The following is a 14398-nucleotide window of genomic DNA, read 5'->3' on the forward strand; positions in this document are numbered from 1 at the left end:
CTCTGCATGTGGGGGTTTAAAATTAGCAAAACACCAACAGGCTGTAATTATTATCCTCCTTCAAGCCTCTTATATCAAATCCACAAAAAACAACTTCCATTTGAGGAGGCTGTTTGTACCTATAAGCAAGAACCTTAACGATTATTACTGCTATGATCGGGGCAAACAATTTCTGAACTCAACCAGAACTCCTGAGTCACCTAAAATGCAGTCCACTATATTAGAAACAGCATTAAACTTGTGTGACTTGTGCAGGTAAAGCAGAGCTAGTTTAAACCCAGAGTGGATTAGATCAAGGTGTATGCAGGTGTTACACACATCCTGACAGCATGCCAGTCGAGTATCCGCTCGGTTGGCACACTTGTCATGCTGTCATCCGCTGCCTGCTAGCTTGGCAAGATAAATATAGATGAGAGGAAAACAGGAGATGAAAGAAAGTAGATCAACCGCTAGTGCTGTCCAAACAGATTGGGATCACGGGCACAAGTGGCAGCGCCTGTTTAACCACCTCCACCTCATTTCAGGTCTCGTCGTCATCGCCGCCACAACAGGAAGTTGTTGGTTAAAATAACTGTCAGATTTAATTGGGTCTTTGCATGTGGTTGAACTTTTTTCTGCAAATGGAACTTTTGATTTAATGACATTAGCTGAAACACATGGAGGGATTGAATAATGCATGCCAAGCAGGATATGAAGAAGGTCTTATCCGACTCTCTATCTGTGCCCACAGCAATAACGTGTCCTCTGTTTAACATCTAATCTGAGACATTAAAAAAGGGAAATATTCAGGTGCCCCCTCGTCTCCTTCTCTTCCTGCTACACCGTCTGTCTTTTCATCTCTCAGCACAGACGGATAGACTGAAGTCATGGAAATCCAGCCGCGGCTTCTACAGGCAGAGAGAAATGCGCAGCATCAAACTCTTCCTATTCATAATCCTGTTTAACTTTAATCAGACTAAGATAACATACTAAGATGTCATACGTTTCAGAAGAGTATTAAAAAATATGTAGTTAAGATGGGTAAGCAGGGAGGAGATTCCAATTTTTTTTTTAAAGATGGTTAAAAACAAATTAAGAAGTCAGTACATTCAACAGATCAACAGTCCAATGTCCAGATCCTTTAGAATGTATGTAAATGTGTCATCAACTCTGACAATTCCAAGTCCCTCTCTATGTTGTTGACATAGAAAACAGTATCCCCAATATTAAAATACACTACTATTTAATGAGTTGCACAAAGATAATATACTTATATTGAAAACTGTAATGGACCTGGTATAGGACCCTGGGGCTCACTTTAACAACATGGAGAATGAAGAGGAAGAGTCAGCAGCGCTGCATTAGCTCATACTGTAGAGTCAGATAAGATGACATGGTAAACTGTCAAAATCCTTTCAGCACCTAGAAAGGCAGTCAGTAGAGTGCATACCTCCACCAAGGCCCATCAGTCCCCATCCATTTTGATCAGCCGCTTAACCATAATTTAAGTTCACCAGATCTAGGGCCACATGTGAATTATTAGTTATCTCTCACAGGCCCACGCAAACACCATCCACCTTGTCTGTGCATTAGCTCAGCCTATGTTTTTGCAACTACAGCAGGGCTGGGGGGGGCGGGGCCAAGGGTGGTGGCTATACGGTTGTGACATCACAATCCCCGTCACCGTCACCGTCCTGACAGCTCGTTTGAAAGCATCGCTTCTGAGTACAGGCTGTGAGTATTCCGCCGTGAATTGTGTTTTGATACTTTCGCTGTCAAATATTCATATAGCGGCTAATCACGCTGCATCAATGAAAATAAATATAAGTCTCACCTTCTATAATAAGCGACCTAAAAGAGCAGTAGTCACAATGCAGTGGTGCTGTACGCACCGCAGCAGCGAAGACCGCTTTAGTGTTTTTGAACAAACCGCGGAAACATGTGAGGCGAATCAAACAACAACTCTGCGTGTCCGAACAAATTTGAAGCTCATTCTCATCTGCGTGCAGCATTCGTGAATAAAGCCCTGACCGCCCCCCTCCTCCTCCTCCTCTCTGATCTATGGAGATGCTTTGAAGATCACTGAGTTCTTGGCTTTCAAGCTGACCACCACCCGTGTTCACCATCTGCACAGAGGAAAAGCAAGCAAAGCTAGATCAATGAGAGCACGGGCCTTTGAAGGAAAATGTTTGTTTTGTTTGTATTGCAGATGCCATCTGAGCAGGGGAAGTGAGGGAACAGAATGGATACCTTATTTTAGAGAAGAGGTCAAATGAGGTCTTTGTGACGCACTGACAGGCAGGCGTTTTTTTTTTTTTGGACAAGAGTTCGACAACAATAAAACAACTTAAAGGAGCTAAAATAATGGATTTTATGTTACACAGAAAACCATTCTTTTCCACCTTGTATTTAGCGAGATAAAACATTTTCACGAGGGGATGAAAGTCCCTCCTCTCTCCTCTGTTACTCCATCTCCTCTCAGATCCAGCGACATTCACAGCCCCTCAAACAATGACGGAGGTTGTCAGACTGAGGTCACCGAGGCAGACAGCTACAGGGAGCTTGCTTTTAAGGAAAGATTTCACTCCCCCGGCGGATGAATAAAAATCCTTTTAACTACGGCGGACAGAAGTAGAGCTAAAGTGTATGTCAGGTGTTGGAGAGTGTGACGTGGGGACACAGGGAGCAAGCAGATGTAACGCAATCCGACGTCTGGAAAACTCTTCGAAAAACACGTGAATCCATTATTTCTATTGTTATATGACATATTTTAGGACTTAGTTTAATTCCTTTAATCAAATTAAGCACGACAAACAAACAGAAGCTGATGATAAGTGGCCTCACGCATACATGTTAGCTCAAGTGTTTCCCAGGTTCTTCCTGCCGCAGGGAGGAAGTTGCGACTTATCTCCCCTCTTCCTCCTTGTTTATTTTCCCCTGTGGCTATAAAGAATGCCAACATGTAGGCAAGAACTTTCCATCAGTGTTGTGGTCTGACACCGTGTATAATTCCAAATAAGATAATTAACGCTGGACAGAGATGAACGAAACTGAAGCCAGAAGCTAGAGCACTGTTTTCCGCAAGCGTCCGTTCAGTTTGACCTTCCAGCAGTTCTAATGCCTGACAGGCAGTGACACGCTGTCGGTCAGCCCCTTTATCAGCAGAGTTCTCTGACAGGGGAACAAACGACCTTGTGGCGGACCTCTACCACAAGAGGCCGTCCTGGTGACCCCGTTGGACAAAACAACAAGGAGAGGATGTTGTTGTGATAGAAACGCTGACCTGCTCTGGGCTAACTAGGTCGCAGAAAGTCACTGCAAATTGCGGTTAGTTTATGAAAGCAGACCTCTGCCCGACCGAGTTGAATAAGAGAGGAGAGAGGATGCAACTGGGTAAGAACATATTATCAACCAGATCCTTCCTGGTGTTGTTAGAAACTAGTTTTATGTACAGCAAGAAATACAACTAAGTCTTGCAAAGTTGCAAAGTTTTGCTCAGTCTGAGAAATTGGTCTGTGTTTCAACTAATAGGAAGATATTACCAACTCATTTATATCTATTAGGGTTTGATAATAAAAGCTTTTGAAGCACCAATATCTTTGTACTGAAATGGCTGGTTAATATCACTGTCATCCACCAAAAAGCTCCATCATTCATCATCCCCCAAAAGGCTTTTCCCTTTCAAGGTTGGAATGCTTCTGAGGCAGCATTAAGGCACAAAACAGTGGTCATGAAGGACCCTCCTTCACACTGAAGGTCTGTCCTACCTGGCTGTATTGGAACTGTTTTCAACATTTCCTATACGCAGTAGTAAAAGTGGTCGACAGTGAGGACTATGGATTATCCTAATTATCCTAAAACAAAACACTGACATGATAAAGGAGAAATATGACATCATTTTCAGGGTTCATCATTTATTTTGGTTGCCAGTAGAATAGGTTTATGTGCTTTAATGCTCAAAAGACACATCAGTTTTCTCACACAGCCCAGTGCTGCAGCAGCGAATCCCCATATGTCTGAAACGCTCTTTTCAAGCTCCTGTCTCTTTAAGCCCCTCCTCCCAAATACCCAGTCTAACCTGATTGGTCAGCTCGCGCAAGCCTGAGCCAACGCGTCCCCAGTCAGCTCGGTTTTTGCCAGCATGGTGACATAGGATTATGTTATGGAATTAAATACTGACGAGGCGTTTGAGGCAGTGTTTTCTGTGGGAGACACGAGTTGAATTTAGTCTTCTTAACTTTCAAGGCCTTTGAAATGTGCAAGAATCTATATAACACACTGAAGGAAAGGAGAAAATCAAAGAGGCATAATCGTTCTCCTTTAAGCCGATGTGGCTAACAACATTAGGACACATTTGGAGTCATGTTGTGATAAACTGTTGTTGTCTGTTAATAAACTAAATCTTGCACTGACTTGGGTAACATTTTTGCAGTCTGAGAAACTGGTCAGTGTTTTAACTGTCAGTGCTCAATAGCTTGTATTTTCTCTGTTGTTACCCAATAATGCTACGTCATCATCCCATAAATTGCATTTCCTTCATCGGGCTAAAAATGTTATTAGCTATTATGGGTAAATAACTCTTCACCGGCACACGCTAATAACTTATGAGAGCGAGATTGATTTTAAAACTGATTTTCTGTAGCTGTGGTCAGGAAGGAACCTCCTCCACTGAAAGTCGATCCTGGCTTTAATTGAAAATAATGATTACCATAACTTAGAGTTATTATAATGGGTCATTCGATCCATTGTAAGGTACATACAGTACGTAATACCATCTGCAAAAACAGACTAAAAATTTTATGTTCATAAATATATATGTATTTGTTTTTTGGGATTTTGTATCATCCTGACTTGCAATACATCTCATGTCTTTACTTTATGTTTTGTGTTGTTTATGTCGCCTTATTGTCAGCAAAGGTGACAGAAAGGTCTCATGGCAGTGAGGACACAGCTGCTAATTCCTCTAAATCCTCTTTGTCTGTTGCTCTATCTATTCCAGCCACTTCTGAGTCAACAGCCGTCAGGATTCTATTCTTTATACTAATTTTTTAAAAAAACTTCCAGTGTTTGATATGAAGGGGAACACCAATATTCTTACAGCACCACAATCTGTAGAAGCAATCTGTCTGATTGCTGCACAGCTAGTTGTTAACATGTTTGCCAGTTCATATCCTACAAATTAAAGAACATCACATCAAAGTTGGATGTCATCTGTCAGTGAATGAGACGACGTTAAAATCTTGATTTCTCCCCAGCTGACCATCAGCTGCCTGCCGCTCTGAAGCCTCAGCCTCTGGTGATAAGCTTCAGATGTTTGTCACATTTCTGAAAAATGGCCACAGCCACAGGAGAAACAAACCTGGCAGGCACAGAATGTGATTTATTTAAATGCCCTCAGCTCGGTTTGAAGTTATTTTGCTCATGGTCAAAAGCAATCACTTCCTCGTAAAATCCGGTCTGTGGGACTCGCAGCAAAGACGGGCCTTGGTGATTGACTGCTGGATGATTATTATTCACCTCCCGGCTGATGTGGCAGGTGAGGCGGACAAAAATTAATTCAGATGGAGACTGAATAAGGGAGGCAATGGGAGGAAAAAGCCCCCGTGAGAGTGAAGAAGTAGAAAGGGATGTAAATCTGGGGGGCGATTTGTGCACTGAAGGCAAAATATCATGTACTTATGGTTTAGCACACGTTGACCCAAAACTGGACCTGGATGGATAAAATAAACCATACTGAAGATGAGTATCACTTCTTGGCTTGCAAGCCCGGAGGACTTTTCCTTCCGTCAGGCCTCGGCAGAAGTGTCCAGGCTGCGTCCGTCTGGGTGGACTCTAATAGGGGTCAAGGAGAAGGGAGAGGAAGAGGAGACTGGATAGTGACACAGATGTGCAAGACAGGAGGGGGGGGGGCGGACTCTGGGTACTTGGCAAACAAAAGCAGGAAGACAGGGAGGAGGAGGAGGAGCAGGAGGAGAGGTGGGACACTGGACGATGCCGACGGAGAAAGACAGAAATAAAATGCCAGCGGTGGAGGAGAGAGAATCAATTATGGGGGACTTTCCAGAGAGAAATGCACTTGTTTTAACCTATTACACTGTTTGCATGTGCGCTGGGAACCAGACGATAAGGTGGTGCAGCAGGTCGGCTTATGATTGCGGGGTTTGCCGATCGACAGTGCGAGTGAGGCAGGTGAATGTGAGGCTCCATGAAGGGCTTTTGGGATAACGGCTCTATATAAATGCAGTCCATTTACCATGTGGAGAGGAAAATTACAGCCAAGCTTGAGCGGAATAGGCCCCCGTGGAGAAAATCCATCTGTCTACGAGCTATCATGGCCTGTTTGAGCTGCTGCACCGAGCATCTCATCAACATTTAGTCAGCACTGGAGCATCTAAAACGAAACAGCATCATTAAAAATGATTCTTCTCCAGCATTTGTCTTGTGTGGAAGTGTATTCATGTGAGCATTAACAATTTCAGATGCAGGGCGCAGGCTGCTGGTGATAGATAAGGGGCACGGACACAGTGAATTGACAGAATCAGCCCATTTTGTGAATTCCCAGTCGCTAACATAGATAATTAACCGCAAAAACAGCATTAGACGGTCTTCGCAATCCAGGCTTTCATCAGTATTCCCCCGGTGCATTCTTCAACTCTAGACAAGTGTTTGATTTTAAAACATAAAAGCCAAAAGATGGCCTAAAGCCACTCTGTATCATCCCCTCTCTGACAAACCATAAAAACAAGCTTGAACACTTGTGCCCAACAAAAGGGCAAACATTTGTTGTTTGGAATCACATCATGGCAGGCATTGATTATTCCCTTTATGTAGGCTTTTAGAAAAACACCAAATGCTTGGAAGAGGACTAACAGTCGCATGGCTCCACGGACAAGGCGATGCTATAAATTTAGACATTAGGTCGAAATGGGCCGCTTTCTGCTCTCAGACAAATAAGCTGTTTATATTCAGGCTCGGCACAGCGATACAAAGTTCTCAACCAAGCCCCTCTGTCTGATCATTGTGGCTCAATTTTCTGCCTCCTTGGGAATATATTTGGCGGACCCTGCCACCTCTCTACCTTCAAACAGTGTTCTGGGCACCTTATTTTCGTCTGAGAACAGCTTGTTTATTCCCTTATGGATTTTTTTTTTTATACATATTTCTGAACTTGTACTATCACCTCATTACTATTGTAAATATCACAAGTCTGTGTCTGAATTTTTTTCTCCAAATCAACATAGTGCCCCTTTCAGTGGCCAAACTTGAGACACAGCACCAGTAAACACTTCATGCACAATAGTAACGCAGACCTCCACACGGCTGATCGGTAATAAAGGTGTCAACTTGTTCCTGGGCATGAATCACTCTCCCCCGCCACAATCTGTGTGATAAAAGCCAGAGCACAGCAGAGGAATGCATTATCACTCCGATACCGCTGATGGATAGACAGACGCACTGACATCTGATCAGAACACGAATATGTATACAGGGAAGGTCACATCCCTCCACACCTATTACCCCCATTAATCGGTGCAATTTAGAAAACGCAGTTGCTTCGAGGTGACGTCTATCAACCTCCCTGTTTTTGTCAAAATCCATTAAGCAGCTATCTAACATGACCAGTTTCCTGCATGTAAAGAAACTGAGCAAAAAGGCCTTATTTCTGTCAGCGGTCCGACCAGCCATGCCAAGGACCTCTGCCTCGGAGCCAGTCAGGACAGTGCCAATGAGCTGTTCATCATCCTGTCTGAGAGACAAAAGGGCAAGAGAGAAAAGACAGCAGAGGAGGCAGGGAGGAGGACAGGCCGAGATAAATTCAGATTGCCACACCAAGTCGGACACTGTGAGTACAGACTGGGGTGTTTTGAGGTCATTAACGAAACTAAAACCTTCACTGACATCTTCGTTAGGGTCCAATACCAGGGAGAGCTTCAGCAAGAAGTGACTTTCTCTCTGCTGTCTAGTGTGTTAATTAAAAACGAATAAAAATCTAATTGTGACTCTAATCCGGCTTCTGCTTGAATAAACACTCTGTCTGACTTGTGCAGCTGTGTTTCGTATGGAGCCAGTTGGCGCTAAAACACACAAACCATAAAAGTATTGGCAATTTGGAAAATGGACTCAATTAGGCCTTCTTATTGCATACTGCTCTATGTAAAAACTATAAATCTATCAGCAGCAAAGAGCCATTAGTTCATTTCCATTACTCTGCACAGCTCTGTCAGAGCCGCCACTTAAAGCCCACCACACACACACACACCCCCAACGGTAAAGACAAAGTTCATCCCGTCGCCAGCCTAAAGTTTTAGAGGTGTTTACCCAACATAGACAGCTAGCGTAACGTTAGCCTCAGTGTTCAGCCCTCCAGATGTGCTGTCATCACAGTGAAGCCTTGAAACCCAAAACCATCCTGGAATGTCGGGTTATCAGGGGGGGAGATGAGGTTAGCACGAGCTCACAGCATAGCTCCAAGATAGCACGTACCAGACCAGAACACTAAGGGACCGAACTGTCCAGACTCTCTCTAAGACAGCTAGCGAACTGTTAAAGTAACAGAGTGTTACGTAATGAGTAACTGTAATCTATCAAATTGTAATTCCTTACACAACTTAATTATAACCTAATTATATAGGCTTACTACGGGACTATGGAAATAACGAGGACCCTAACCCTAAGAGATATAATGCAACCGCATCCTCCCAGTGGCTTTAAGTAGGCCTAACTATGCTGACACATGAAATTGGTACAATTCATTTAGCCACTAATGACCAAAAATAAAAGCAAGAGAAAGAAAATGTAAACCTTAAAGATTAAAAGAGGGCTGTAAAATTGTTGGACTCACAATGCACAGTTTCAGACATGAAGGATCAAAACTGACAGACAGTGTCCGTTTTCCTCTCTGGACTCCTCCTCATGAAAATCTGGTGCCCACAACTGCCCACAGCGCAACTCAACTGCCGACTGCTTGGTCCGATCTTTGTGTGTGTTATTCTTGTATCCGCTAGTGTGGCGTCGAGCAGAGACGACTACAAAACTCCATCACCAACAACCGACGCCACCTGAGGCACACATCGATGTGTACAATCTGATGAGTCCCCCGTTATCAGACTGATGATTCCACATAGCCACAAAACAAACCTTTTTGTTCACACGGTTCCTTAGTAAAGCATTTCTGCAGACACTAAATGCCTTCTTTAAGAACTGCTGCGGACTTCTTCTGTGGTGAGGAAATGTTAACAAATTGCTCTCCTCAGAGCACTTGAACATGAGTCAGGGTCTAGGTGTTAATGAAATGTCAATCTGAGCTTCAGAGTATTGACCAACAGCTGACTCCCACAGGGAGCAGCAGCTTGCTGCCCAACAGGCTGGTAAACTGAGACAGAAAGGGAAGAGTGGAGTATTCCCTCATTCAGGTCGTCTGACGGCTTCCACTCATTGCATCATGTCTGCTGTTGTCATTTGAACTCAATGTAATCTCAGTTAAAGAAATTACCTTCGTCTCGCGCGTCAGTAAAATTGCATGTGATTATGCGCGGCCCTCTCCTGTTATCATTAACTCATTTCAGTCTATTACCTGTCATTAATTTCAGTCGTCTGTTTTGAGTAACACATCCAATACTCCAGTTTTAATGGTGCTCGTTACAGCCTTTTCTTTCCTGCGACTGGAAATCTGACAGAAAACCACCTCTCTGTCAGCTCTCTCATACTCTGATATAAAGAGACAGCTAATGACCATTTGGCTGCACCTTTGCCCTCGTGCTTCTTCTTCCAGTAGACAGTGCCAGGAAAGAGACCAGATAATGAGGTTGTGCTCTCGCTGCTTCCTCGGTCTATCACTTATTAAAAGACATTCTCGTTTGGACGGTTTGCCACAGCGCTGCTAATAACTAGAGTTTGGATTGTCGACTCATTTGCCGATTATTTAATTGAGTGATCAACTGATGGTTTAGATCAGAGGTGTCCAAACTTTCTTGTCTGTGGGGGCCAAGTCTAACTCTCACGTCTAAGTATTGTCCAACAGAGATCTGTTGAATGAATGAATTTATTGTCAGCTAATCGGTTAATTGACTAACACTAATATTTGCCGTGTGTTTTACACTGTTTTTCCCATCCAAACTTTTCACTGGGTGCACTAGACCAAACAGATGATAGGTCCATCTTTAAAGCGTAGAAGGCCTCTGCAATCTGCTGACCACATGGCGCTCAGTCAGAAAAAACACCCTCTGCTTCATGCAGTCAGCCTGACCTCGGCATTAGACTGTGATATCAGCAGGATGAGTGTGGAGAACAAAGTTCAAGCCCCTCCTGGTGCATGAATCTTTAACAGGCAGCTGAAAGATTAATAACGCTCTTAACATGCTTGCACTGCAGTCGAACTATGGAGGAAGTTCAAATGTGACAACGTCTGTGAATCAGCACAATGTTTTAACTGTACATCTATAGGCTTACAGGTTTTGCACCGGTTGTAATGGCAAATATTCCCTCTCAAAGGCAGGGAGGTGTCATCCACGTTTCAGGTCAGCAGGCCGAGTGTGGTAGAATAGATTATGTCCTGGATAATCTCATGATAGTCAGCTATTCATGCAAACACCAGAGGCCTCACAAGGTGCTTTTGTTGAAGTTTTCGTGCAAGGTAGGATGGGAGACTTTCTGAACATCCTTCCTCTCAGTCCATGTAACTTCTACAGCTGAAACATGATGTCCAAAATGTCCTTTTCATCTCTCGATTTTCACCATTAAAGCACACTTTTGCATTAAAGATGGGCATGAGCTTCTAGTTGTCAATTTGCGTGCTGAATCTCACGTTGCATTATTTACGATACGTCGCCTAAAGGAAGATCCACCTGAGGTCATCCGACCAGTCAGCGAAGCCACTGTTAGCTCCGTCACTCTGTTGGTTTGGTAACAAAGCGTGGACCTGATAGTTAATATGGTTCTGTGAAGTCCGGAAACACAATTAGGGGACATTAAATACCGCATTAATGGATGCCTCCGAGATCGATCTCAGTCAAGAACCATCAGATTGTCTCTCCCTAGTTGAAAACTTAACCAACAATCACTGTATTAATATATTACTGGCAGCCCTCTCACCAGTGACAGCACCACCATCACCATCTGTCCACCTCCTGATAGGACAGGTCGTAAACGTGTGTGATCTAACATTTATTGGAGAAATATCATTATGGTACAGACGACAACATTTTCTCATGGCAACCAGGCGTCACATTTCTTCACTTAAGAAACAATTTGCCCTTAAATGACTAAACATGAAAGCATTTTCAGGCCCAGAATGTGCAGGTGATAAAAAAAAAAAAAAAAAAAAAAAAAAAACACTGTGTATAACAACATCCACATGTAAGGAAACATATGGACGTCAGACACATGCGCTGAAATGACCTCAACACACTGAAATCCCCTCTCGCCGGTCTATGAATAGTACTTTCAAAAAACATTTTCTTCACAACAATGTTTTTGTCAGATGGCAGTGGAAGAGAAGCACCCCAAGGCATTTTCCCTCGCTGTGAGAGAGTATGAATAGCTGTTTATTGGGGGAAGCAGATGCTCCACAGTCAGTGGGAATCACTCGATGCAGATGGGGACCTTGCACTCTGCTTTTCTGCTGCATCCACCGCTCCGGCCTCAGACCGAGAGCAACCATCAGAATGACTCAGTCTGAGTCCACGAGTTACGCTCTGGTTTTCTTGGAACACAATGGAATCCATCTCCCTCCTTCCCAGCGGGGGATCTTGATGGGAAAACTCTTTTAGTCTAGACAAGAGCTATCCCAGGAAACTACTGCTACTCTTGACAGCATGGGAATATAACCTCCCATTGCTTTGATAGCAGCAGCTGCTGTGAAATCGCACCATTTGTCATTTTTGGACACTCGAAAACACAGATGAAAGTCGGCTTCATCACACATAATTCTTTTTTTTTTTCTATGCCACTTTACACTACGTTGGAATCGGCATTTTGAAAGACACGCTTCAAGCCAGAGAAGCTTCATCTGAGCTAGTTCTCTGCTTGGCCTTACAGCGCTGTGGGGCCACAGCTGTTACGTGGCAGGGATCCAGCGGAGTCCAAGCTGGAGGTCTTGGCAGGACACAAAAACCACGTCTTCTTGTCCCCATACGCTTGAGCTGCAATCTTTGGATTCAGTCAATTAATGGATTAGCTGATCTGAAAATTGTTTTGTCTTTTTTCAAGCTAGAACATCAAACATTTCCTGGTTCCAGCTTCTTAAATGTAAGCATTCGTCGCTTTTCTTCGTCATTGGTGACAGTAAATGAAGAGACTTGGGGTTTTGGTCCACTGGTTGGACAGAAATTAGCAATTTGAAGACTGTGGGAAATTTTGTGGACTAAACCAGGGGGTGCCAAAACTGAAGCTGAAGGGTGGGCAGCGGCCAAAATCAAACGCCTACTGTGTAAATATGCTAAGCGGTAACACACTGTAAACAGAAGCACATGAGGAAAAAATAATCTTGTCTGTTTAAGCATGAAAATCGATTAATGAAACGACATAGTGCCCCTTTAAAGAGCATTTGTACTAAACAGCATGAGCAGGCACTCATATTACTTTTTTTTTTTCATATTATATTCTTTAAAGAGGCAAAGGGCTTCCTAAAATGTGTCGGCTCCACGCTTCAGTCATATATCCCACTTCAGGTTTCACCCTCCTGAGACGCTGATAACAACAGTCCTCTGTAGTCACAATGGGTGAAAACAGTCTGGATTGGAGGTCTCTCTGAACCACGGGGCTTGAAGATAAAGCCCTGTATCACCGGTTTCAGACATTTTTCAAGACATTCGCTGGTTCCGGCTTCTCAAATGTAAAAATTTGATGCTTTTCTTTCACATTTAGGATATCAGATGAAGAGTCTTTGGGGTTTGGACCATTGTTTGGACAGGAGAAGCAATCTGAAGATGTCCCTTTGGGCTCTATTGGAATATTTTTCAAAGTTTACAGACCCATCGATCTAGTTGCAGCCCTACTACACGCTTAGCTCTTTAAAAAAGCCAAAGAACTTCCAAAAGTCGGTTGGATCGTTGCTTACGTAGTTTATCCAGGTTTAACCCTCCGGAGCCTCAACTGTTCTCTACAGTCACCACAGATAAGAGTCCGAGTTTTTTTAAATCCTGGATCGCCTGGCTCATGAGTCCACATGGGAGCGGGTCATTTAAACCAGTGTTGGACTAAATATCAGCTCAACAGCTGCTCCCTCTGAGCTTCACCGGCTCCTGGAAAGACTCTGTGCTGCAAACCAGCTCAGAATCTGAACTCCTCGTCATCACCGAGCCACAGCGCTGCTTCTACTCTGCTGATCCTAACTGCTGCCACACTCCTGGCTTCTCTACAGCAGGTCATGCTTTCTGGCTCTTCTCAATCCAGCATCCCTCCAGCGCCGAGCAGGACAGAGCAGCAAGCGCAAAAACATCTGAGTCCCAACAACAAGTCCTGCGCATGCTTCAGCGAGAGGACTCACATGTTAACATCATTTCATACATGATTTCATCCCTGTGCCACCAGTTAATGAGCCAGATCCACAAAGTCCCATTGGCCACGATATAGGTCAGGTCTGTCCACTGGGGCGTGATGCCACGGCACATCACTGTTATGTCCTCCTCTCACAGCACGCCCCGAGAGATGGGGTTGATGTTCCTGATACTGCTTAGCAATACTAATTACGTGCACTCTGCAACCTGACAGGCAGCGCTCAGGGAGAAATAATGTGATGGCCGGTCCGGAGGCATGTGCAGCCACAGCAACACACTGGATTCCATTAACTGTTAGAATATTAGAAATGGGACTGGTGGACAAAGTGGAGCCAAAGAAAACGCACACAGCAGGGCTTTCATGCGCTGTGACATTTCTGCCTGTAATAACACCATCCATCAGTGTTCGGGTGAGTTATGTGGGGGGGGATGGTTTCAGTCGCTCACATATGCAAATGGAAGAGATGGTGTAATGAAGCCGCACTCACCTAAAATCCCAACAACAAAAAGTTTCAGCACCGCGAACTCATTTGTATCCATCACGCTGTGGGAATCCAGGGATCACTCTGAATGAAACCTCAGCTACAGCTCCGTGGGAATGGACATTTGTAGCGGACCATCATTGACAAAAAAAAATAAAAATAAAAATAAATGAAAAAAATAAAATAAATTAAAAAAGAATTATCCCAAATGTGCAGGTCCGACTCCCATCATGCTGACATGGGTCGACAGGATTTGGAAGGAGAGAGGTAGGGAGAAAAAAAAAACGAGGAAGAAGAAGCGAGAAGAAAATCGGATCCCAGAGCGTGATGTGTGACTCGGGATGGTCGCGACCACTTCTCCTGTGAGGAGTCAGAGCTCAGGACCAGTCCCGCTGTCCTGCATCCTCCGTGGGAGGAGGAGGAGGAGGAGAAGAGGGGAGG

At 44.0% G+C, this 14398-nt stretch overlaps 1 protein-coding gene across 1 annotated transcript in view; it reads right to left on the reverse strand.

The window, feature by feature from the left end:
• Positions 1–14339, reverse strand: part of LOC119008841 (receptor activity-modifying protein 3-like) — a 30913-nt gene extending 16574 nt beyond the window's left edge. Inside the window, exon 1 of the mRNA XM_037079521.1 lies at positions 13964–14339. Coding sequence (XP_036935416.1) covers positions 13964–14015 — 52 coding nt within the window. The 5' untranslated portion in view covers positions 14016–14339. The remainder of the gene's footprint in view (positions 1–13963) is intronic.
• Positions 14340–14398: the final 59 nt, after the last annotated feature.

The sequence above is a fragment of the Acanthopagrus latus genome, chromosome 19 (assembly GCF_904848185.1).
Source record: "Acanthopagrus latus isolate v.2019 chromosome 19, fAcaLat1.1, whole genome shotgun sequence".
Taxonomy (NCBI): domain Eukaryota; kingdom Metazoa; phylum Chordata; class Actinopteri; order Spariformes; family Sparidae; genus Acanthopagrus; species Acanthopagrus latus.